At 49.4% G+C, this 22,669-nt stretch overlaps 9 protein-coding genes across 9 annotated transcripts; 3 read left to right on the forward strand and 6 right to left on the reverse strand.

The window, feature by feature from the left end:
* Window positions 1-1,868: 1,868 nt before the first annotated feature.
* FPRO_00956 (uncharacterized protein) lies at window positions 1,869-2,963 on the reverse strand (the record flags this gene model as incomplete). The annotated part of the gene is made up of 1 exon (XM_031220682.1): window positions 1,869-2,963. One exon carries the CDS (start codon window positions 2,961-2,963, stop codon window positions 1,869-1,871), a length of 1,095 nt encoding a protein of 364 aa, XP_031075516.1.
* A 404-nt stretch (window positions 2,964-3,367) lies between these two features.
* Window positions 3,368-6,830, reverse strand: FPRO_00955 (uncharacterized protein; the record flags this gene model as incomplete). The annotated part of the gene is made up of 5 exons (XM_031220693.1): window positions 3,368-5,010; window positions 5,068-5,614; window positions 5,663-5,805; window positions 5,853-6,542; window positions 6,605-6,830. 5 exons carry the CDS (start codon window positions 6,828-6,830, stop codon window positions 3,368-3,370), a joined length of 3,249 nt encoding a protein of 1,082 aa, XP_031075517.1.
* A 1,360-nt stretch (window positions 6,831-8,190) lies between these two features.
* On the reverse strand, window positions 8,191-8,947 carry FPRO_00954 (putative PSF1-part of GINS, replication multiprotein complex; the record flags this gene model as incomplete). The annotated part of the gene is made up of 3 exons (XM_031220704.1): window positions 8,191-8,284; window positions 8,345-8,868; window positions 8,921-8,947. 3 exons carry the CDS (start codon window positions 8,945-8,947, stop codon window positions 8,191-8,193), a joined length of 645 nt encoding a protein of 214 aa, XP_031075518.1.
* Window positions 8,948-9,602: 655 nt separating this feature from the next.
* Window positions 9,603-10,624, reverse strand: FPRO_00953 (putative EFB1-translation elongation factor eEF1beta; the record flags this gene model as incomplete). Its single annotated transcript, XM_031220715.1, has 4 exons — window positions 9,603-9,832; window positions 9,885-10,267; window positions 10,474-10,513; window positions 10,585-10,624. 4 exons carry the CDS (start codon window positions 10,622-10,624, stop codon window positions 9,603-9,605), a joined length of 693 nt encoding a protein of 230 aa, XP_031075519.1.
* Window positions 10,625-11,024: 400 nt separating this feature from the next.
* On the forward strand, window positions 11,025-12,507 carry FPRO_00952 (uncharacterized protein; the record flags this gene model as incomplete). The annotated part of the gene is made up of 4 exons (XM_031220726.1): window positions 11,025-11,075; window positions 11,137-11,206; window positions 11,259-11,751; window positions 11,952-12,507. 4 exons carry the CDS (start codon window positions 11,025-11,027, stop codon window positions 12,505-12,507), a joined length of 1,170 nt encoding a protein of 389 aa, XP_031075520.1.
* A 584-nt stretch (window positions 12,508-13,091) lies between these two features.
* Window positions 13,092-14,306, forward strand: FPRO_00951 (uncharacterized protein; the record flags this gene model as incomplete). The annotated part of the gene is made up of 2 exons (XM_031220737.1): window positions 13,092-13,361; window positions 13,443-14,306. 2 exons carry the CDS (start codon window positions 13,092-13,094, stop codon window positions 14,304-14,306), a joined length of 1,134 nt encoding a protein of 377 aa, XP_031075521.1.
* A 155-nt stretch (window positions 14,307-14,461) lies between these two features.
* On the reverse strand, window positions 14,462-15,435 carry FPRO_00950 (uncharacterized protein; the record flags this gene model as incomplete). The annotated part of the gene is made up of 2 exons (XM_031220748.1): window positions 14,462-14,562; window positions 14,634-15,435. The coding sequence occupies 2 exons, from the start codon at window positions 15,433-15,435 to the stop codon at window positions 14,462-14,464; spliced, it is 903 nt and encodes a 300-aa protein (XP_031075522.1).
* Window positions 15,436-16,836: 1,401 nt separating this feature from the next.
* On the forward strand, window positions 16,837-19,815 carry FPRO_00949 (uncharacterized protein; the record flags this gene model as incomplete). The annotated part of the gene is made up of 1 exon (XM_031220759.1): window positions 16,837-19,815. One exon carries the CDS (start codon window positions 16,837-16,839, stop codon window positions 19,813-19,815), a length of 2,979 nt encoding a protein of 992 aa, XP_031075523.1.
* Window positions 19,816-20,374: 559 nt separating this feature from the next.
* FPRO_00948 (putative EMP24, component of the COPII-coated vesicles) lies at window positions 20,375-21,094 on the reverse strand (the record flags this gene model as incomplete). Its single annotated transcript, XM_031220770.1, has 3 exons — window positions 20,375-20,580; window positions 20,637-20,844; window positions 20,897-21,094. 3 exons carry the CDS (start codon window positions 21,092-21,094, stop codon window positions 20,375-20,377), a joined length of 612 nt encoding a protein of 203 aa, XP_031075524.1.
* Window positions 21,095-22,669: the final 1,575 nt, after the last annotated feature.

Raw genomic sequence — 22,669 nt, forward strand, 5'->3', positions numbered from 1 at the left:
GGCATTTTGACAGGCTCATCCATTATTGGTCTGAACATCAGATACCATAAACTGCAATTTATTTGCCCCTGGCCCGTGGTCCTCCAGTTTGCATGGCTCATCAATAGGCTTCCAGGGACCCTGTCTGTGCCCCTTTCACGGTTCACCGGGGCCCCAATGCTCCATAACTGATAGCGCGGTTGTGGTTGAGCCACAAGCTTCTGTTAAATCGCCGTAGACCTATAGATAGGACTCAACTTTATCACAGAACTACAACCCATTTCTAGCTGCACATCTTGTCACATCGGCAGCATGTTGCTTGGACATCAATGGTGGATAGTGTTAGTCCTACCGATCAGCTGAAAATGCGTTTCTTCCGGACTTACTACATATGCCCGACGACCATGTTGTCAAGCCCGTTCCGAGAATGAAAACATGCACACTTGCAAGGGTATTCTTGCTTTGCCCATCCTTCCGATGTGACAGCCTCGCTCACTTGCTTCGAGGGTTCCACCATCAACGGTTCTTTGACGGCCGTTGCACCCGTCTTAACGAATCACTCACCTATGTAGTAAGACTCATCTCGCTCTTGGTACCACGAGGGTCTTCTCCGCCTATCATGAAATCTCGATGGGGTGTGGATTATCACTTTAATTCCCGGTTGAAAATCGCATTGGTTTATTCTGTGGAGTTAATCTCCTAGTACTTCGCAACATGCTCTCTAAAAGCTGACATCTGAGCTCCTGCGATTTTTGTCAACTGCATATGCATGATGATTTGTTACCAATGACCACTAGTGAGCTTCGATGATAATGTGCTGGTACCTAATGTCACCACCTCATATGGTTGTTGAGACAGAATTGGCTGGACCCAGCCCATCTACGACTTGCTACTACCTAAACATGCCAGTCTGAACGACTGCATCAGACTCGCTAGGATCGTGCCCACTCAAGATCAACATTGCATATGCAGCCTCTTCCCTTTTCTTTCTCGTTAAAAGTCTGGCCTGGTCTGATCTGACCTTGTCTTGCTTTTGGCTTTCGTGCCTAAGCCATATCAGGTGGAAACCCCCTCGCTTGTCTCAATATTCCCATATGACAACCCCAGCTCAAAGCTCGATGGCAACTGGGCAGGTCATGCCTGATGATTTTAAGCTTTGGAATCAATCCTATGAGGCATGAAGATAGCAAACTTTCTCTTCCAATGAACGAGCTCTCTTGTATGGAGAGCAAACTGTGTGTGCATTCCAGGGTTCAGATGGATATGCATATGCTGCCCGGCTTGATCGCAAGCTCGTCTTGAAAACAGAAATCGTTCTTCGTATGCATCCTATCATAAAGTATGAACAGACAAAGAGTCTAAAACCCCGAACATTGTTTGACGAACACTTACCCTTGCCCTCGCTTAGACAGAATGTCAGTATTAGATTCAATGCCTGCCAAGCGTTCCCTATCACAGTCGGATCACACTTCAATCACAACTGTCACACTTGAAAGCCTCTCCACTCTAAGTGGATGTCTCATTGTGAGCGCACTTCATGCATGGTCGTGTAAGTACCCTGCTTATATTAATGCACGGGCAAAAACTGCAGAGTACTCTGTACTTATGTTCTATTACGTGTCACATATTGCAGCGTATAATCAGTTGGCCTTGTTGTTGTTGGTAGCTGATTCAATTGGAAAGCCTACGTTTATGGCTTGAGTCTACATCTATTAAAACAGAGTGTGCCTTCCCTCTTGGAATCATCAAACAGAAGTCCGCTATTATCTTTGCTTAAAGCAAAGGTACAAATGAGTCTCAGAATAAGCTTTCCACGAGTAACACCATAGTCTCATGCGCCAACAAACTGAAAATCGAAAAACAATGCGTATACTCTTTGACGCTTCGTGTCAACCTCCCAATGCTCTCACTCCTCTTCCTACGCTTCCCGTCTCAAAAACTTCCACAATGCCCAGCCCTATGGCTTCTCCTAAGACCCAGGACCATTCAACTCCCCAGAATTCCTTCCACCGCGGTCCATAGAGCCCACCGCCTTCAAAGCGCTCCTTTAACCAGCTCTCTGGCCCTTCTCCCCAACGTGTTCGCCGTAGGGAGTCTCGAACCCAGTCCACGGTAGCAGTCGCCAGCTTCAGATGTCGGCCATGACCTGGGACTGATATTCTGAGGCCAGATGGTGTTGAGGCTGAGCGTGTAAGTGTTGGAGCGCCTCCACCGCCCCCAGCAAGATGAATAGCATTTTGGCCGCCAACAGCAGAGGCTGTGCCTGATGCAAAGCGTGAGACATGGTGAATTGACGTCAGCGTCGTTCTGTTTTCTGGCCGAATATCGAGAGTACTTTCTGGCGTTGACGGTGTTGAGCTTGTGAGAAAGCCTGCACGAACAAGCTCGTCGGCCTGTGTGTTTTCCAGTGTACCCTTATACAGTATCTGCGTAGTTGGGTTCTCTTTCAGAAAGGCCCTGAACGATTTCCTCGTCTCTTCATGTAGTGATGCTTTTCCTAGCATCTCATTGTAGTCCGTCATCTCTATCAAGGCTTCACCTCCTCCTCCACGTCTCTCAACTCTCACTCTGCGCACTATGCCATTTATCGCTAATTCTGCAAGTTCCCGTTCAATTTTTCCTGGTGAACTGAGAATGGCGTTGAGATGGCCTACGGTAACGAGAGGTGCCGTAGTCGCGCGGTAGTTAAGAATCTCAGCAGTTCGTGTTGAGTTGAAACCTGTTTGAGGCACGGGACTGAACATCCGAGCACGGATGTATCGCATCGCTTGGACGACATCTCGTAAGGTAAGTTCTTCCTCCAAAAGCTTGGTTAGGCCAATGTCGTTGAGTTTATCATGGAACAGATCATTGTCTTGATGCTTGGACCTGGAGGTCGGTCTTCGCGGAGTTGAGTCAGAACGTTTACGAGAGGGCGGCGATGTCTTTAGAGGTTTGGCAATTCGACCAGGCTTGCCGAGTATAGACCTTATAGTTTGTGGCATGTTGGGTGACTATGTGTCGATGGGAGAGTAACGTTGTCAAGTATAATAGCTGAACAAGTAATTATTGTTCAATGTCCTACGCCCTTTAATTCGGGTGGCGAATTGGTGGAGAACTTTAGTACTCGACTCTCCAAACTCTGGTGGAAGTTAGGTGCCCATCGATACAGAATTCTAGACAGTCATGAGAAAAGAAAATTCAAAGTCAGTGATGAGTGCTTCAATATGCAGGTCAAATTGATGCCTATCCAACTGCTGAACTACCTTAATAAAAAAAAAAAGCTTACGCCGATGTGGCTGACTAACGCTCAAGTTTCGTGCGTGGTGATCTTTTAAATCCCGTCTTGTGAGATTTCGTGGAAGAAACCAATAGCCATGAAGTTATACATATTAAGGGCCAACTGAACTCAGCCCGCTGTTGTTAATATGTATGAAGTGATAGCACTCATCCTCTCGCTTGTCAGCTTCAGCGATATCCTTAACAGCTCTCTTCCAATTTCTGGTTCCTTCTTCTGGATTCTGTCCCACTGGTCTCGATCCATCAGCCAAACCACACAGTCACGCTCCACGACAGCAGTTGCAGTTCGATCTGTTTCGGAGAAGAAAGGCAGCTCGCCGAGGGTCGTTCCAGCCACGATACTCTCGCAAAGCCAGCCCTGGGGAAGATCATACTCAGCACGTACAATACCACGTTCCACGAGGTAGAACCCATTGGCTGGCTCTCCACGTCGGAACAGAACAGTTCCAGCAGTTATCTCACGCCGAGAGAAGTAAGAGGCTGCTGGAAACCAAAAGTCCTCATTCTTGTCACTCAAGCCCTGAAAGACCTGGAGCATAAGACGAAGGGGCTCCTTGAAACTTTGCCACTTCTTCGGACGTTGCACTTCCACGCTGCTCAAAGCATCGCGAGCAGCCTCAGCAAGGTGGTTACGACGCGGTGAATTGAAGGGTGGGTCGAAAGAGGAGAAACCAGATGATTTGTTGGGAGGCACGTCCAGATTCTGGGCTGAATGTACCGATATACGTCTCAGGGCGTTCATCTCTTCCTGTCTGGCGTACAGAGTCTTTAAAAGTTCATTTTCGCAGCTCTCAAGAGCAGAGTTCAGATTTGGCAGCATCATGACCTCGATACCATCGTTTCCAAGTCCGACAGCTCGTAGGTTGCGACCAAGTTGAGTTTCCGAGTCCACGCCACTCAAAACGAGGACGACATCCTTGTTATCGAGTAAGCGGCTGATGGTGTTGAAAGCCTCACCGGCGGAATAGTCGAGCCCAGTAACGTGCCACATATCAAGAATCAGGAACTTGATGGGCTGCTTAGTGAATGTGCTGTCCTCCAGGAGGCCCCGGATCTTTGCCTCAACGCTGACGATGGTTCCAAAGAAGAGATAGCCTGTAAGCTTTATGATATAAATCTGTCGGCCGACCTCATGCAGGTAGTGATGCTGAGAAGGGTTGCGTCGCACAGTGGAGGAAACGATATCTCCAGAGTAGTTTCCACGAATGGCTGACACACGAGAGGTCTGTAGAACCAAGGAAACAAATGCCAATAGTATGCCAACCCCGATACCAACGACAAAGTCATGAATGCCCATAACGAGAACGATTACCACAACAGTCAGATACTCTGCGAGCTTAAGCTTCTTTCGTGGTAGCCACAGAGCTTCAAGCAGTAGCTCGAACCCTAGGTCATAGATCAGAGTGCCCACCATCATGACTGGGATGAAACCAATGAGTGATGGACCGATGACCATGACACCAAACGTTGCTGCGGCCAACATATAACCTGCAAGCCGGCTATTACCTCCAGACCGCATAAAGAAAACTGTGTTTGCATAGACCAAGTAATTTTGAATACTACCAAAACAACCGGACAAGAAGTTGGAGTAGCCATGCAATCTTAGCTCCTTGTCAAGATCAGCATGATCCTCGCCGCAGTTTAGGGCTAAGGCAGGGACATTGATCGGGACATGCAAAATGCCAAAGAATGTCAATGCAAGCATAGCAGGCACACATTCGATGACTGCATCCCAGCGTACAAGTTTGAACTCTGAAATAAGTGGTTAGCCTGGTAGGGAAAATAGGGAAGAGAGGGTATTGGACTCACTGTAAAGGGTGTAGAAGTACCACCATGGTTCCCCGGAGGGAGGTCCCTCAAAGATCCAGCCATGGTCGCGTAGTACGTCAACGTCCAAAGAATCCAAGGCAAGGACAAAGAAATAGAAGATGAGGGGGATCGCGAGAATAAAAAGGGGGAGGAAGAATTTGGATGTGATCTTGGACTGGCCATAAAAGAGAACAATGGCGAGGACTAAGGGGACAACCCAGAGAGGGACGGTGGCCGGGTCTGAGAGCTGTTTGAGAGTGTCGAGGTTGTACTGGAGGCTGCCATCTAGTCGAGCAGAAACCTCGAATCCAGTTGCGATCAGGAACCAACCGACACCTCCAATACAGCCAATGAGAATATGTCTGGGAATGAATCCCACCATGTAACCGACTTTGAATCGTCCCATCAAATAGAAGACGAGACCTGTCATCATGGAGCTGACGGAAAATGACACAATTGTGGTGGCGATCACGGCATCGGGGTTATCTTCCCCAACGATATCAGTGATCTTTGCAGCCATATTATGAAAGAACGGAACCACTTCAATCTGGGAAGATGGTTAGCAGGCATTGATTGACTTAGGGGTGCGACTGACCAGCTCTGAACCCACGGCACCCTTAAAGATACTACCAGATGAGAATGTTATTTGCGAAACGATAGTGCTGACATAGAAAACAGAAATTCCAGCAGATCCCAGGTGAGAAAAAATTGGCTTTCCCAAAGGGAAGAGTATCATTCCTAGGCTTGTTAGATGCCATGCATAGACTTCGAACTATAAAACATACCATATGATAGAGCATCCAAGATATTGAGCAGCAGACCAACAGCAACCGCGGGTAGACATGAAGTTGGTGTCGCGATCACATTATTCCAAAGCGCATGACGATCCCACTTCTTGGGGTTGATGGCGACGGCCACTCCTTGGGAAACCCTTTCTTCCATCTTATTACCGACTTCCACAAGACCACTAAACCATGGTCGTTCAGTCTGGGGCTTTTGACCTTCGAGATCAGAGTATGACCTCCGGCCAGCGGATGTTATCCGAGTGAGCAGAGGGGTCTGCTCCGTAGCATCCTCTGCGTGTGCAACTCGAGGTTGCTCCCCCTCAGGTCGACATACGTCACCGTTTGGCTCTTCATCCTCGACTTGTGGCTGGTTTGGCGCAATAGATTGGGGAGGAGATCGCTTCAGGAGGTTTGCCAGGACAGACGGTCCCGCATCCGCGTCAGTATCGTCGTCATGGCCATCTGGAGATGGCGGTTCGGAAACTTCAAGGATTGTTCTGGAGGAGCGGGTGTTGTCGGCCGTGGATGAGTCGTCGATAACCTCTGAGTCAATTGAGTCCTGGTAAGAGACCCTTGCACGTTGGAGGACGGTCGAGTTCTGCTGTGTCTTGGGGTCGGAGAGCAAGTAATTCGCAAGCTCTGCAGTATCCTGCCGAACAGACAAAGCGTTCTGAACACTATCAATTGGTGCTGTTGTAGGTGGAGGGATCAGCCGAAAATGCGGGCAGACGAAAGAATGGGATGCGACATACCTAAGCCGTCTCGCACAGAACCATGGATGAAAGATCTGATAGGTTCTCTATGAGCTGCAGAGCTAGAGGACGGTCTTGCAGCAATTGGGACATGGGGACTATGGCCGTGCTGAACAGGAGAAGTTGAAAGCTCGTCGCGTTGCAATTGAGCTTGGTCGCTTTCCGATTGTGAAGCAGCACTCAAAGCCCTTCTCCTCCACGGTGTAAAATTGAGCGGCGACGACATCGTATCGACTTTGGGCGGCTGCAAAGGCACTTATGAGCGCGGGTTGCAGCTCACTTCAGCGCTGTCGCATGAGCGATACACAAGGTCGACGGTGGACTATCTTTCAATGTTTCTTTTCTTTTCTGCTTCACCTCCGGAGTCCAAAAACAAGGGAAATTCAAACAATAGTGAGCGAGACAATAAACATTCCAAGTGAAGCTTTCACGATAAAGAGAGATGGCGAGGATTTCGTAGGGAATGGAGTGACGAATGCCAACCGCAACCCGACGCAACGCAGCATAGCGCAACTGAATGGCCAGGGCGATCAGAGCGATGTGGGTCGCATCATGACACTATCAAACTTAAGGCTCATACGCCCGCATTAAGTTTTCACAACCAGTCAGTTCACGGGCTATCAAAGGGCAACAAATACATGAAAAACACGCAAAAGTTTAGCTTTGCTGTCACCGGCAAATAAAAGGGCAGCTGGAATATGGCATGTTTTCCTTAATCTTTCATTATAGAGATGCGCTGATGCAACTAGAATCAGGCTTGATCTTCGCACAGCAGAAGTATGTATGTGTTCTGGAATCCTTGTCATGAGCCATGAACTGCATGTCCTGCAGCGTTTTTTTTTTTCTTCTGCATAGGCGAAAAGATCCGCAAAGACTGCCCGAGAACACACTAACAATCGCCACGGCCTAAAAGCATGTCAAACTTGGTCGTAACGGCCGCCGAGACTCGCCGGGCGGGCCGAGTTGGTTAGCGCAAGGGGATGTTGAGGTGAGAAATGATAAGACGCCAATGGTTAGGTAAATCAGGATGCGTGTTTTCCTGAGTATCTGTTGTCAATGAGGATCTATTCCTATTTGTGCAACGGTCTATTACCCAGTTATGATTAAAAGTTTACAGTGATATCTATATTTCATGTTGTTCCAGCTTAAGCATTATCAATAAGAAGAAAGTTGAGGAACTGGGCCAAGTGCCTCTTTTCCGTAGGATCAAGTAGATCTTAGGGCGTATCACATTTGGTTGTCCTCAGGTTGTGTATATCTCCTCACCAAACATATGATGTCTTAAAGTTCCACCATCACTACAACTTTGAGGGGCAAGCATTGCGGAAGACATTATCCATTGACATTATCCATTGAAAAGTGACGGAACCAGCCCTGGACCAATGTATTGGAAAGTCAATGCCCTCCGTGGCTTGCGCACTACATTGAGCTACGAGTTGACGAATTGATGTTTACGAGAAAAGAACATAAATGAATGCGATAAATTGACATGTGATTTTATCAATATTTATGACGCAGGGTATAATACTAGAAAATATGCGACCATCAAGCTCCCTATGTATCACTTGTTCAGACCCCGCTTTCTCTCATCCAAGCTTATGCAAATATCCCTGTGCAATGAGTCTCTCGACGTCCCCTTGGCGTACATAAAACTGACTGTTCTTGGTCAATGTTATAGCCCTGATTCCATGGTCAGTTCATCGCATGAGACGCAAGTGATGTTGAGATTGCGCGACTCACCCGTACTCTGTTTGGATTTCACCTGCATCCTTGAGTACTCGCACGTCGATGAACAAGTCTCGTGGCGGCTCCAGGCTCCCCGTCAGGTCGATGTCTGTCCATTGCCCCTTGTAGGCTGCCAGCAGGTCGCTGTACTGTCTGACATACTCCTCTTCTTGAGGGCTGAGACTACTCTTTGATACATCACTACCGCCCGCACCGGAAGCACTCGCAGGATCCTGTACTTGTTGCCCAGACAGATCTACCACGTCTGATCCATTCCATACCAATTCTTCAAGCTTGTCTGTCCGTGTCCGGTGGTACGCGAGCAAGCAACGCTTGTTCCTTCGCATCGAAAGGTGATTTACTAGCAGAGTGCAAGCAAGATCCTGGTCGGCGCTTGGGTCGAATGAGCCTTGAAACGGCTCAAGAAGTTCTGCTACATCTTTGTCCAGGTCTCTCACTTCTCGTGTCACCGCTCGGACAATTTCGGTCTGGTAAGGTGGCAGATGGGTCAGATTTTGAGTTCTTTTGGCGTGTTGGACCTGTCGTCTATATGTCAGATCTATGTCAGGAGTATGTTGGCAAAAGGAATACCAGCTTGTTGCCCAAATCTCCATACATGATGCAGCTGGCCCAGGTCTATGAGCGTGTACGGTATCCTGTAAGCTGCTCTCGGAATTTTCGCATTAATCAAGTAAGGGAAGTGATTGATGAGGTTCGAGGGCTGCCAGACCGAACTATGGTCCTGACAATGACATCTTTACTTTTGTTTTGAACAGAAGAATTGTTATGTCGCGTTGGTTACGTAGGGGCAGTTGACCGCGACTAGCGAACTGCATGAACACACGCGACAAGTCGAGCTTTACCCCGCTATAATATGGGTTAGAGCGATACGATTCAGTACCTACCTAGGTAGGTATTGAGGTAGGTGCAGGTGGTTGCTATTTGCATCTGAGACCCCTCACATTCCCCTAAGTCAGAGGGGTGTGATAATAGTGGGGTAGGACTTTCTTTTTTTTTCTTTCACAACGTGGATGCTTTATTACATACGAGTGGCTGCAACTTGCGGGGTGAAACATCCTCACAGCTACTGGTAAGTAACATTATACTCAGTCATATTTGTTTTCGTTTTCATAATCTATGGTCGGTACGATGGGGTAGGATTCATGACTTTTCCACCTGTACGTAGCTCATTCGAAGTCATAAGATCCCATTGGTCATAAGTCCTCGCCGTCGTGCCCTATCATAATTTTTTGACGTAGTTTACGCAGAATTTTTATAGCTTCTGCATGGCAGCAACGTCAGTGGACTGGACGTAATCCTCAAGCTCCTGGATCTCCTCCTCAAGGTCGGCAACGGAAATCTTCTCGTCCTCAACAACCATGTTAATCTGGAGCTTCTTGACACCGAAGCCCACGGGGACGAGCTTGGAAGCACCCCAGACGAGGCCGTCCTTCTCAATAGCACGGACGGCAGCCTCGAGAGCAACCATATCGGTCTCATCATCTAAGCGTCGTTAGCATGGGAATTTTTGAAAGGATAAAGGGGGGACACATACCCCAAGGCTTGACGTCAAGAGTGACGACGGACTTGGCGATGGTCTTGGGCTTGGCCTCCTTCTTCTTCTTGTACTCAGCAAGACGCTCCTCACGGACGCGGGCGGCCTCCTCATCTTCCTCCTCGTCGCTGCCGAACAGGTCGACATCGTCATCATCACCTTCCTCGGCCTTCTCAGGAGCCTGGGCGGGGTTGATGGTCACCTCTGCGGTCTCAGGGCCGTAGGTGGTGTAGGGGGCGGCAGCATCACCAGGGAGGGTGGCGAACTGGCTCTCGTAGCTAGCAATGTGCTTGTACCATCGAGCGGCGTGGGGGTACTTCTCAGCGTCGGGAGCGCTAGAGAGAGCCTTGAAGGTAGCGACATCAGCCTGAGAGGCAGATTGGCTGAGAGGATGTATTAGCACATAATCTCAAATGATGCTTTAAAAACATCGTGTGTTTTGAAAACTGCTCAGAGGTGCACAAGTGCTTGTTGTTTCGTCAAACGGCGGGTCTTGAGTCCGCCTCCGAAACACGGACCAATTTGTCTCATCATAGAAGTTTGAAAAGGGGGAAAGATTGTGTGAGGCTTGGAACGATTCAATACATACCCAACAATGTAAGAGCGGGTGCTCAACCAGCTGTTGAGCACTGATTTCAGGTGTCAGTGTCCATGGTGCGGAAAAGAGCGGCGCAAGAAAACTATGAGGCCAGGGACATACCGGTAAGCCCAGCATCGGAAACGAGATCGGTGAAGCCCATTTTGAAGGATGTGAAAAGTCAAGTCGGAAAGAAGAGAAAGGTCGGGTATTTGTAGAGCTGGGAGAGATGTGAGAAGGAAAATGGGTTGTCTGGTCGATGTCCAGGTGGGGTTTATGAGATTTTTCACCTAATCTGCTTTGACTGGGGCTCACCACTGAAGACTAAGTGAGGGGCGGAAAAAGTAACGGATTAATTCTCTCCGCTAGCCGCTCCATGAGCTCATTGAGCTCCCAAAGGTGTAGGTGGGTCCGAGCTTCCTATCTTAGGTAACTCCATTCTATACATATCACAGCTGGACGACGTAAGAGCTTCTGCCGCCTTGTGAATCAAGTCGTTGTATAACCTTTTCCCAACACACCACGATTTTCTCTCTTCCGGCACAAGTCCAAAATTTCCGAACATGCCAATCTCACCAATTATCACCTTCAAAGCGGGCCAGTGCGAGGTTGATGTACGTCTCATCCAGTACTCAGGAATTTGTAGGAGCATGTACTAACTTCACTTGTCTCCAGGCCTCCTCTAAGCCTTACAAAGTGAAGCCGCAACCTGAGCCGGGCTATATCTACTTATACTCTGAAGATGGTGGGTTTTCAAGTTCGCCCTTGCCAATGCTGCATGGCTAATGACAGAACAGATCTCGTGCATTTTTGCTGGCGCAAGCGAAGCGAACCCCTCGACAACCCTGAACTTGACCTGATCATGGTCCCTGGCGATGGCAGCTTCACTCCTCACGAATACACATCGTCTTCCGAGCCCACCTCCAAGACCAACGGTCGTATCTTCGTCCTCAAGTTTACTTCTTCGTCCCAACGATATCTCTTCTGGCTTCAGTCAAAGCCTCAGGCTGAAGACGGAGATCCTGCCTACTACAGCCCCCGTGATCGCAAGATTGGCGAAATAGTCCATCAACTACTACAGGGTGAGGAGGTGGATGTAGCCGAGGAATTTTCAGCTCTCCGTAACAACGATAACCGACCCGACGACGAGGATGAGACCATGGAGGACGCTGATACCCACCGTGCTCCTCGAGGAAGCGGCAGCGGAGGTGCAGGACCTGACGCTACGGGTGGAGACGTTCGAGAGGAGGGCGAGGGCTCACGAGAGGGCGGAGCTGATGGTGCTAGAGCGTAGGTGATTCCCTTTGCATGGTTAAATTGGATGGTATGCTAGCGAGCGATGGGCTTGGCTTGTAGATCACAGATCTGGGGCAACAGGTCAACTGTGTAAAACTAGATTTCTTCACTGTGAGAGGAGAATTGGGAACTAGTGTCCTGGCGCTGGATCTATGGCATCAACTCTAAATGTGACTGTGCTGACCTTGTTCCAGGGCCTCTTCATCTGCCCCTGATGCCGATGCTGCTGCCGCTGTGAAGAGCTTTTTGGACAGCCTTCGAGGCCCGTCGGGGCTCTCTGGTAGACAGCAGCAGCAAAACACCGACAAGGCATACCCTCATCTCAACCACCTACTTCCCACTTCCATCACAATACCTATGGTTGACTCGGCTACGGAAGAGTTCACAGACACATTGATCAGCCTTCTCCCTCCTGCCATTATAGTCCTTGCAAGTGGCTCAACAGATTCTGTTGATGGGAAATTGGAGCCGTTAGCTTCGGCTGTGGAGGATGCCAAAGCCTCATTATCCCTGGACGACAAGCGGACGCTGTTGAAGAAGGTTCTGAGAAGTCCCCAGTTCAATCAAGCCCTGGCAAGTCTCACAATGGCCATACGGGATGGTGGCTTGCCAAGCATTGCGGATGCTCTTGGTGTAAAGGTACAAGATGGAGGATACCTAAGAGGCAGCGGCATGCCTCTGGGTGGTGGCCAAGCTATTGAGGCATTCGTGGATGGCGTTAAGAAGACAGTCGAGGACGAGAAGAGATGAAATGGCGATGCATCCTCGCGAGGTGTATTCTCGACTATGTGCTTGGTTTCTCTAATGACACGATGAAAGAAGCAATACTTGAGATATCTTGACGAAGGCCAATGCATGTTACTAGGCAGCACCCTGCATGAAACGAATTTTAGACATTAGACCAGTTGTCCCAATCTCTGTTTGTGATTTCATAAGTAAAATAGATCCATGATTTTTAACATGGGTTGAAATATGAATATAATATCTCATTCTATTGGGCTATCGATATCAGAGCTATATCTCAGATACAGGTATGTATGTACCTATGTATATAGGTATGTATTTGGGTTAGAACCAAACTACCTCTCTAGGTAGGACGCGAGGGTATTTACTCAAGGTGGGGCCTGGGGTCCCATCGTTGGCCCCACGAGGGATAGCATACCTACCTAGGTACCTACCTTAGAGACGCATACTGACGTACTGCACTATTCCTCAGGGTAATATTTCAAGCTAGCTCATCAACAGCCAAAATCCAGCCAACACCTCAAGCTCTTTTTAGTCACTACTTCATTCAAAAGCCCCCCAACGTGCCTGAACGGTCTGGTGTTATCACGATGGACGTCTCATTTCCTACGGACCCTCGAGAATTCGACGGCGATGATCGCATATCGTTTTCCAAACTTGACCAGAAATTCATTGCAGTTCACGATGACGGCAACGAGTACGAGTTTGACGCCGATTCCAAGCGATGGGTGCTTGCAGATGAGAATCCACTGGAACCACCAACGGCTGGCGCATTCAATGACTTTGCAGAATCTGTATCGCATGATACTGTAGATGGTGGAGCAAAAAAACGCAAGAATGAATCGAGCCATGGTTCTGAAGTACGTCCAAACATCACTTCGCTGTCGAAACTGTCTCACTGCGTGTTTACCGAAAGGTTATTGAAGCTAACTATTAAGTAGACTCCCGAGCCCAGTAAACCTTCACGACCAAACAAGAAGCAAAAGGCGCCTCAACAGCCTAAACAGAATACAGCCATCTATGTCACAGGTCTACCTGCTGATGCAACGGTTGAGGAAGTCCACGATCTTTTCTCTCGAAAGGGTGGCGTTATCGCAGAGGAAATTGACAGCGGAGCACCACGGATCAAACTATACACTGACTCAGATGGCAACTTCAAGGGCGACGCGCTGATTGTTTTCTTCAAGCCCCAGAGCGTAGAGATGGCCATTATGCTTCTCGATGATACAGACTTCAGAATCACTCCCAGTGGCACACGTGAAGGACGGATGCGCGTTCAGGCTGCAGACTCAAGTTACAAGAAAGTTAAATACGACCAGGAAGGTGGTGCAGGTGGGGAAGGGGGGAATGTCACAGCTGAGCGTAAACCACAGAACAAGGATCGCGACAGGCAAAAGATCATCAAGAAGACTCAGAAACTCGACGCGAAGCTGGCAGACTGGGATGACGACGTGCCCTACCCGGGCCAGCCGGAGACCGCGACCAAGTGGGACAAGCTTGTGATTCTTCGGCATATGTTTACGCTGGAAGAGCTTGAGGAGGACCCTGCTGCCCTGCTGGAGATCAAGGAGGACATCCGGGAAGAATGTGCCAAGCTGGGTACAGTGACAAATGTTGTCCTGTTCGACCAAGAACCAGAAGGCATAGTCTCAGTCAAGTTCAAAGATGCGGATTCAGCCCGTGCATGTATCAACCTCATGCATGGTCGAAGTTTTGATGGTCGAACAGTGGAAGCTTTCCTAGCGACAGGACAAGAGAAGTTCAAGCAGTCGAAGAACGATACGAGCCAGGGAGACTCAGATTAGAAGGTCTACGTCCGATGTTGACATTGGAAGAAGATTTTATTGCGTTGCAAGATACCCATTAACTCTGATACTAGAAGCCATATCCTAGACAATGATTCATTCTCACGATATGAGCATTTTGCTCTTCGCATCCATATACCAGACTCGATGTAGGCTTACATGGATTTTGGACAGATCCCCATCTCGAGTTCTTCGGCGACGGTGTACCATATAGCAGCTTCTATAATGTTGCAGATGACCTGCAATTCTTCGTCATCTAATGAAAGTCTTGTCAGCCCATTGTTCATGGTCGCAATTTCTTGCCAATTGTCTAGAAGCAAGCCTCACCTCGTGGTGCATAGATCATGACAAAGTCGGGGGAGACGGGGCTCTTGAGGAACCGACTTCTCCAAGCGAGTGGATGTCTCTGACCCCAGCCTTTTTCTAACACCTCCCTGATGTCGTCCGGGTGCAAACACATATGCATGGAGTGGTCTGAGTCGTGAACATGGCAGATCTCGCCCTGGCAATTCGTTTGTACTGGGTGCCTGGCAAACAGTGCCAACCCATGCTTCTCTATGCACGACTTCTCGGTGCCAAACTTCTTAGGGCTCCTATTCGCTAACTTGGCCATGGACCAGCGGAGAGCTCGGTAGCATACTCGAGATCCATGCTGATCAAGTTGTCTTTGGGGTGCTATGCCAGCAACAACAGGTCGAGGACCTGCGCGGTATGGGAGACGCTGGCGTCGGAGGATACCTGATGTTGGGAGACGCATAGGGTCAGGCTCTGGGGCTGCAAACGGGTCGCTGAGAGCCCAAAGACGGAACCATGATATACGGAGGTAGCCGCTGAAAGTGGAGGGCGTGCCACCAGGGCCAAGGTTGAGGAAATTCTGGTAGTCGTTGTGGACGCCTAACACTATGGGGAATAAAGCGATGACTACCTCGGCGTGATATGGATCAAGGAAGTGAATAAGCAGAACTAAGACAAGGGACGACAAGAAGATGGTTTTACCATCAAGAGTTATGGAAACGGGCTGCTGGCGAAGAGCATAGGAGATCTTTAGATGTTCCAATTCAGCTTCGCCTTGGAGATCGGGAGGGGGAGAGGATAAGGTCTCGGCTGAAGCGATTGCAATTGATGACATCTTGAGATAGAAGGGCAGAGTAGGCTCTTTCTTTGAAGATGAAGAGGGCTTGTTTGGGACAAATTGGCGACCACAATGCCGCTATGTGGTTGAAGAGCGGGGTGTTGGAGAGCCGTGTAAGTGTGATTGATGTATTGATGAGAGCTGTATTTCAGCTTGTGGAACGATTTACAACTGTCGACCTCTTCCGAATAAAATCGGAGAGTGAAGCAATGCAGAATTTAAATAAATCGCCTGAGACAACAGCCGAGTCTTGAAGGGCAAGGTCAAGTCAAGAATTGGAGACGGTGAAAGAAGCGACAGGAGGGGATCGTCATATGATGCTCAGCCAGCGTCGCAACTAAGCAACCCAACCCCGACGTTCCGACAGGCGTGTTGGCAGCCACCGTAGCGAGCTGCAAAGCAAGCCTTGGATTTGATCGATCTGTTTGGTTAGAACAGGAGTGAATTGATATGCACTGCAGCCGTCGGCGGGGCATGACGTTGAATTGAAGCTACACATTCTCGTGGCTCTGGAATTTCCGACGAATAGGACAACATTTTGTCACTAGCGAGCGACGTATCGGATCGCAATGAGAAAGCCTAAGACGGCATAGGATTATTTGCTTGAGCATTCTGTGAAACTTGACTTGTCTGGCTCCAAGATCGTCACAGCTACCCTGGACAGAGCGCTGTGATGGTGGTCAGAATAATATCTTCGCGCTATCTAAACGCCAAACGACCAGGTATTGAAGCATTTGCATGGAATTGGACAAGAAAGAAGGAGAGTTACTCGGCCGTTTCCCTATTCATCTCACTCCTCATTCTTGACTCGGAACTGAAGCTGAGGCACAGCCAGTTTGCACTGATCAATACAACCGCACGAGCATTGGCAAACATGCAAGACGAGGTGTCGAAAGACCCTGGGAAACTCAATCCATGGAAGGCCTCACATCCATGCATGGATCCAAACAGCCTTTGGCTCGTCAGCGGCTATTTGATTGTCATCCATGCTTGGCGGTACAAGTCGTCGAGCTGACGTCGCAGCTAAGCCCAAGCTGAGCGTTGCTCAGCAACAGCCGGATTCGTAACAAAACAGACCAGCGAATGACGGAGCTCCCATCATGGGTCAATCACAGCTAAGAGCGGTCTAAGGAGCAGCGAGATAACAACTTTTCCACAACTCTCTATACTTTATATGCCTATTTTTTTTTCTGTAATACTCAGGAGCACATCTTATTTAAGCAACTTGCTATTTTAAGCATCAACAAGTCACTCTAACTTTGACAATTGAGTATCACAGAGTGTTGAGATATTGTTCCATCTGGTCGAAAAGGTCAGTATCCTCTGGTCAGTTCTGAGACCCAAGATTCCTCCCTCAATCGCTAACATTCCTTCTCAGAGATATATAATAGTCCCATTATGGGGTTGCTGCCAAATCCACTGCGGCCGCGCGAGCCTCAGCTCCCACTATATCAAAAAGTCAACTCTCCAACGAAGGAGCGATATTCTGACGATGACTATTCAACCGAAGACGAAGATGACTACGAAGACGAGCCATACTCCCCCGAGAGCTCTTCCGCTGGCTCTTCAAGGCATACATCTGGGTCTGCGAGCAGTGGGCTTTTGATGTTGCCCAGTCACCAGAAGAAACCCCTCCCTCTTAGACGAAGGATCGCCAAAGTGTACCCCTACCGAATGCCAAACAAGGTCACTCGTTACTTATTTTGCACTGTTATTACATTCATTATCGTTATGGTCTTGAGTCTTGTACGAGCCAGCCAAGTTGAGAACTGGAAAGTTGCCAACGGTAAGGTTGATAACCGCCCACCACCACCACCACCTGCTTGGGAGAAGTTCCCCTTTTTGGAAAGATACTATGGTGGTCTCAAGAGCCTGGTCACCTTCGAAGAGCTAAAGCCGGAATGGCCTCATGTGAAGGATGAGCCTGAGATGCTAAGTGAAGGCAATGACTGGAGTAAGCAAAACGAAATCAAGAGCGACAAAGATACCGACGAAACCGACAAGGCTGCTACCGAAGAAATTGAAGCCCAAGCTCAAGGCGCGCATCCTACCAAGAAGGAAGTGAGGGACGAAGTTAAACCAGAGGACGACGTTAAGGCCGAGACAAAAGGAGGTGCCGTGGAGGCAAAGGAGGATAAGCCCCAGGATGATCCCAAGGCCAGCAAGAAGAAGCTCCCTAAAAGCAACGACTGGAGCGATTATGCGAACCGAAGCGAGGAGACCGGAAGCAAAGAATGTTTTTTAGATGCTGATGGCACAATACGGGTTCCCCAGCTCCGATACTATAATGGTCGCCCCCAAGGATTCCCTGAGCATGCCATCGGATCCTATGAGACCCTGAACCTGCCCGAGAACATTTGTTTCGACCGTTATGGCCGCTATGGCCCCTATGGGTTTGGCTATTCCTCAAGAAATGGCGGTCTTAGCGTTGGTGAACATGGACAAAAGGAAGGGTCGGATGCTGTCTGGGAGAAGACTCCCCGCGTGGACTATCGACAGATTGACTGGGCTGATGTCCAGCGCCGTTGCTTTAAGGCCAACCAGGCCCGCTTCAAGGAGCTTCCCTCCAAAATACAGGCTCCTCATGGTTTCTTTGCGCACGAACCTAAGCCTAAGCCACTTCCTACTTCAACTCTGGAGCGCCGCGGTCTCGAGGAGGATAAGTCCAAGGCTGACAAGGAGACCGCTGCCTCCCAGATTGAGACGTCAAACCCGAAGACTACTCAACAATCCAAGTCGGAGGCATCACAGGTCGCAAACTCAAAGGTTGAGCCTACTGAGGCTTCTGTGTCTCAAACGAGTGAGTCAAAGCCTCAGGAATCAAAAGCAGAAAAGTCGCAGTCTGGAAAGCCCCACGAGACCGAACCCAAGGATAATGGGGAGGACGAGAAAAGCCAGGGAGGACACGCTGGGCATTCCAATAATGCGTCGCCCAAGGCTGCTGGGAGCGGGGTATCACGAACTGCTGTTGTTGTACGATGCTGGGACGAGTACAAGTGGCGCGAAGATGATATTGCCAACCTTCGATCTCTCATTACTGAGCTCGCTGTGACATCTGGTGGTCGCTATGATATCCATCTCCTAGTTCAGGTCAAGAATGAAGCTGCTCATCCGGTTTGGGCGGACGAAAGAATCTACCACGAGCGCATTGAGGAGGCCATTCCTGAAGAGTTCAGGGGCTTGGTTACGCTGTGGTCCGAGACACAGATGCTCGCTCTTTACCAGGGTATCTACGACCACTTCACTCGTGGTCCTGATCTCCCCGTTCACGGCGTGTACCGCGGTCTGTCCATGGCCATGCAGTACTTTGCTCACAAGCATCCTGAATACGACTACTTCTGGCAGTGGGAAATGGATGTGCGCTACACAGGACACTACTACGATCTCTTTACCAAGCTTGAGAACTGGTCTAAATCACAGCCTCGGAAAGGTCTCTGGGAGCGCAATTCTCGCTTCTATTTCCCCAGTATTCACGGCAGCTGGGAAGACTTCTCACAAATGGCTCGGGTCCAGAGTCAGATGGGTGTCGTAGGCGCTGACAATGTCTGGAAGGGAGTTCCTGGTCTAGACGGCAAGTCCCCTGACTCTGACACCAAAGGCCACCGCACTGTATGGGGACCCCTTCGTCCTAAGGATGATGATGACTGGTTTGAGCCTGGCAACGATCCTGTTGCTCCCACTTCTTACGAGAAGGATCACTACAAATGGGGCGTTGGAGAAGAGGCCGATTACATTGCACTTAACCCGATCTTTAACCCTGATGGTACGACTTGGGGTCTCAAGGAGGACATCACAGGCTACAACCGGACCGAGGGACTCCCTCCCCGCCGGGCCAACATTATCACCACTTCGCGTATGTCGCGGCGACTGCTGACGACTATGCACAAAATGACGGCTTTCAAGAAACAATTCGCCTTCCCTGAGATGTGGCCTGCCACCGTCGCTCTGCAGCATGGCTACAAGGCCGTCGCTGTGCCCCATCCTGTCTATGTTGATCGCAACTGGCCTACAGCGTATATGGCACAGGTTTACAACAACGGCCGCGACGGTGCAAGTGGAGGCTCTCGAACCAGCATCTTTGGTGATCGCGAACACAACATGCACGGCCTTTCTTGGTTCTACAATTCGGGCTTCGCACCAAATATGTATCGTCGCTGGCTAGGTCTTCGAGTGAACAATGACGGCGGCGAGGAGTTTGAAGGCACAGAAGATAAGAGCAAAAAGGGCAAGGGAGTTGGCAATATGCGTGGTGGCGAGGGCAGAATGTGTCTGCCTCCTATGCTGCTTCATCCCGTCAAAGATGTCGAGCTGCCTGTTGAAGCCCCTAAGGCCGATGTTGAGGCGGGTAAAGCCCCCGAGTCTGATCCTGGAGCCTGAATGATCTCCTTACCTTTTTGCATGGAATGGCTTTGAGAGTCAAAACAAGGCGTTGGTTTTGCTTTTCTGGAGTTTTCTTACGGGTTCATATCGTGTCATGTCAGTGATGAGATATGCCAACGAGATGAATGACTTTGATTTGAGCTACGAGGCATTGAAGTACACAAGACATGTTTTCCAGGATAATTGGTCATAGACTGTGCTCGGGTTGAATAATGAATTTGAAATTTCAAAAAACTGTGTGCATTTATTGAAGATAATTTGTAAAAATAACATCAAAGCAGTCACGTAGACTTCCTGGGGCCCTGTCCTGATCCAGATGCAAGCGGCATAGGCTCTTGTCAACGTAAAATGTTACATTACATACTCTCCATATTATCATATTTGCCCAGTTTTGCAATTCCACTGCTGTAGGATTGTTTTATCCTCCCCGAAGTGCTCCCAATATAATGCTGCGCCAATCCGGTCTTCACATTTGCGGTTCATCAAACAAACAACATTTCCAAGTATTTCAGTGAGTTGGTCTTTTATCATGCCGTCATGCACCTAAGTCTACCCCTTAAACCACCCGCTTGACCTCGAAGAAACGTCGCAGCCACCAGACCTGGAAGAGAGATTCACCAATGACAACACCAATGACGAACATGTTCCACCACTTGACTCGGCTGTTGGTGCTTTCGGCGGTGTTTCGGTGGGTGCGCTCACGCATCACGATATATTCTTGTTCGTCCTTGACTTGAGCAAGAAGATCGGACAGCTTCCGAACTGCAGAATGTTGTAAGCTAACTTAGCCATTCCCGGACGGGAGAATGCTCATTTACCTTCACGGTCGAGGGGGTCGGCAGGCATCTCGTGCTCGCTCACGTAGACGATTCCGTGGACGTTGAAGGAGACCTCCTTGGTGTTGGCACCCCAGTTCTCATTTCCGAAGCAGTATATGTATTTGCCATCATGCTTAGCTGTGAACGAATAATCGCCGTTGGAGATGCTCTTCTCGTTTGTCTCGTATTGACCAGCAGGGTTGGTGATCTGGCTATAAGTTAATATCCTGATTGTTTGCCTGACTCCCCAAGCCACGTACCCAGAAGTCAATGTCAAGGTTGCCTGCGCTGCCAAATTCCCGATCGCCAACCTGGAAAGTGACAGTCATAGTGTCATCCTTGTGTAGGGACTCGTGAAAGCATTCACGGCCGTGAGCAGGCAGGACGATGTTGTGAGCAGTGACAGCTGAGAAGACAGCAGCGGCCACAAGGGCCTTGGCCGCAGAGACGAAGTACATTATCGGGTGTGTATAGATCCGATCGATCGCTATAACTTCAAAGGAGTGTCGTGGGTGTTTGCGATGCTAGAGTGCTCTGATCGTGAGCATTGAATCCCTGTGTTGGAGCTATTGACCAGTGTCCACTAAGTCAAGTATGGAGTTTGGATCACGACGAATTGACACCTTTTCGCAGCTAATTGGAGGAGCTGCGGGTTGCTCCTGTTGCGGCTCTCGTCTGGGCAGCCACGGTTTTGCCGAGCTTGCATCTGAGTTCCTGCCAGCTTGCACCTTTGTCTGCTTGCCAAAATTCACAAGCCAATCCCATATCCCCAAGCCTAAAGGGGGAAGTGGGCGGGTGGGGTCTTGCTGTGGCTTGATCAAACAAGGGCTTAGAGATTACCTTGGATTGTCGTTTATCTGTCCTTGCGACTTCAAAAAGGGATGAGATGGATCATGGCGGGACTGATTGCGCGGCGTTGAATTCGTGTGATCTGACGTTGAGAAGCAATTTTGGAGACGACATACATTCCCAGATAGCACTACAGCGCTCAGAACTTTCAAGCTTAGAAATATGCGAATGGCATATCTTGACACGAGACTGACACAACAAGTGTCGCCATTCACAAACTTCTCTGATCAAAGTACCTGAATCGCTTAGAAACGAGTACCCGAGATCAAGAGGACCTCATGTGGCGGTGCAATTGCGTTTGCCCCTCAGCCCTCCCTGTCTGTCCCCTGAGATGTCGTCGAAAAATAGGCCTTGGCTCCAGTATTTTCCAGCGACCAACCAGTAATTTCCCCTCTAACGGCATGCTCACTAGCCCCAGCCCCAGTAACAAACAGCCCGAGGCCAGAAAAAATAAGAACCTAGCAGCTGGAGCCCAAAAAGAGAGCGATAATGTCTCTCACCCCTCCCCGAGTGATTGTCTTCTCACACCGACAAGTCAAACCACACGACAGCGCCCACCCCCAATCCATCCATATCCATCCATCCATCGCCGCTCGTCGTTTTTTCTGCACCACCACTCCAAGGACCGCCCCACGATCCAGTAAGTTCAGCGTCTTCCTGTCTCTTGCTCGAGTCTGTCTAGATCCCGCTGTTTGCTGCTTGTGTATTCACGATCCCCCTCTCGATGGTCTCTTCAAGAAGCTCCCGTCTCACGTCGTCGCCGCCCGATCACCAAATTCGCCGTCATGCTATTACCCCGTTGATCCGCCTCGTGATGGCTCTGAATCAACTATCGACGTACAGCATTGCATAGCTGGTCATATCGGGCGATAGCGGCAGCCTGGAACGGGGGTGCTTACAAGCTTGAAGGGCTATCTAGGACTCCGATCATGGTGATGACGGAGTTGTGTTGTTGGATGAGCTCTTGATCGTTGCCTTGATCATTCCCTTAGGTGTCCTTTCGCGATACTCCATAAAGCCGTCCCGCCTCCACCATCACCAAAACATCCAACCTCCTGTTCCTCCCTTGGCTAGACGTCTTTCCATATATTGTCTCAGCCTGCCTGTGGCCTTTGTCTCTTCCCTCTTTATCTCATCCCCCCTTTTACCCCTCGCCACGTCGTCTTCTTTCAACATCCATCCAC

Source organism: Fusarium proliferatum (genome assembly GCF_900067095.1).
Source record: "Fusarium proliferatum ET1 genome assembly, contig: FPRO_scaffold001, whole genome shotgun sequence".
NCBI classification, from domain to species: domain Eukaryota; kingdom Fungi; phylum Ascomycota; class Sordariomycetes; order Hypocreales; family Nectriaceae; genus Fusarium; species Fusarium proliferatum.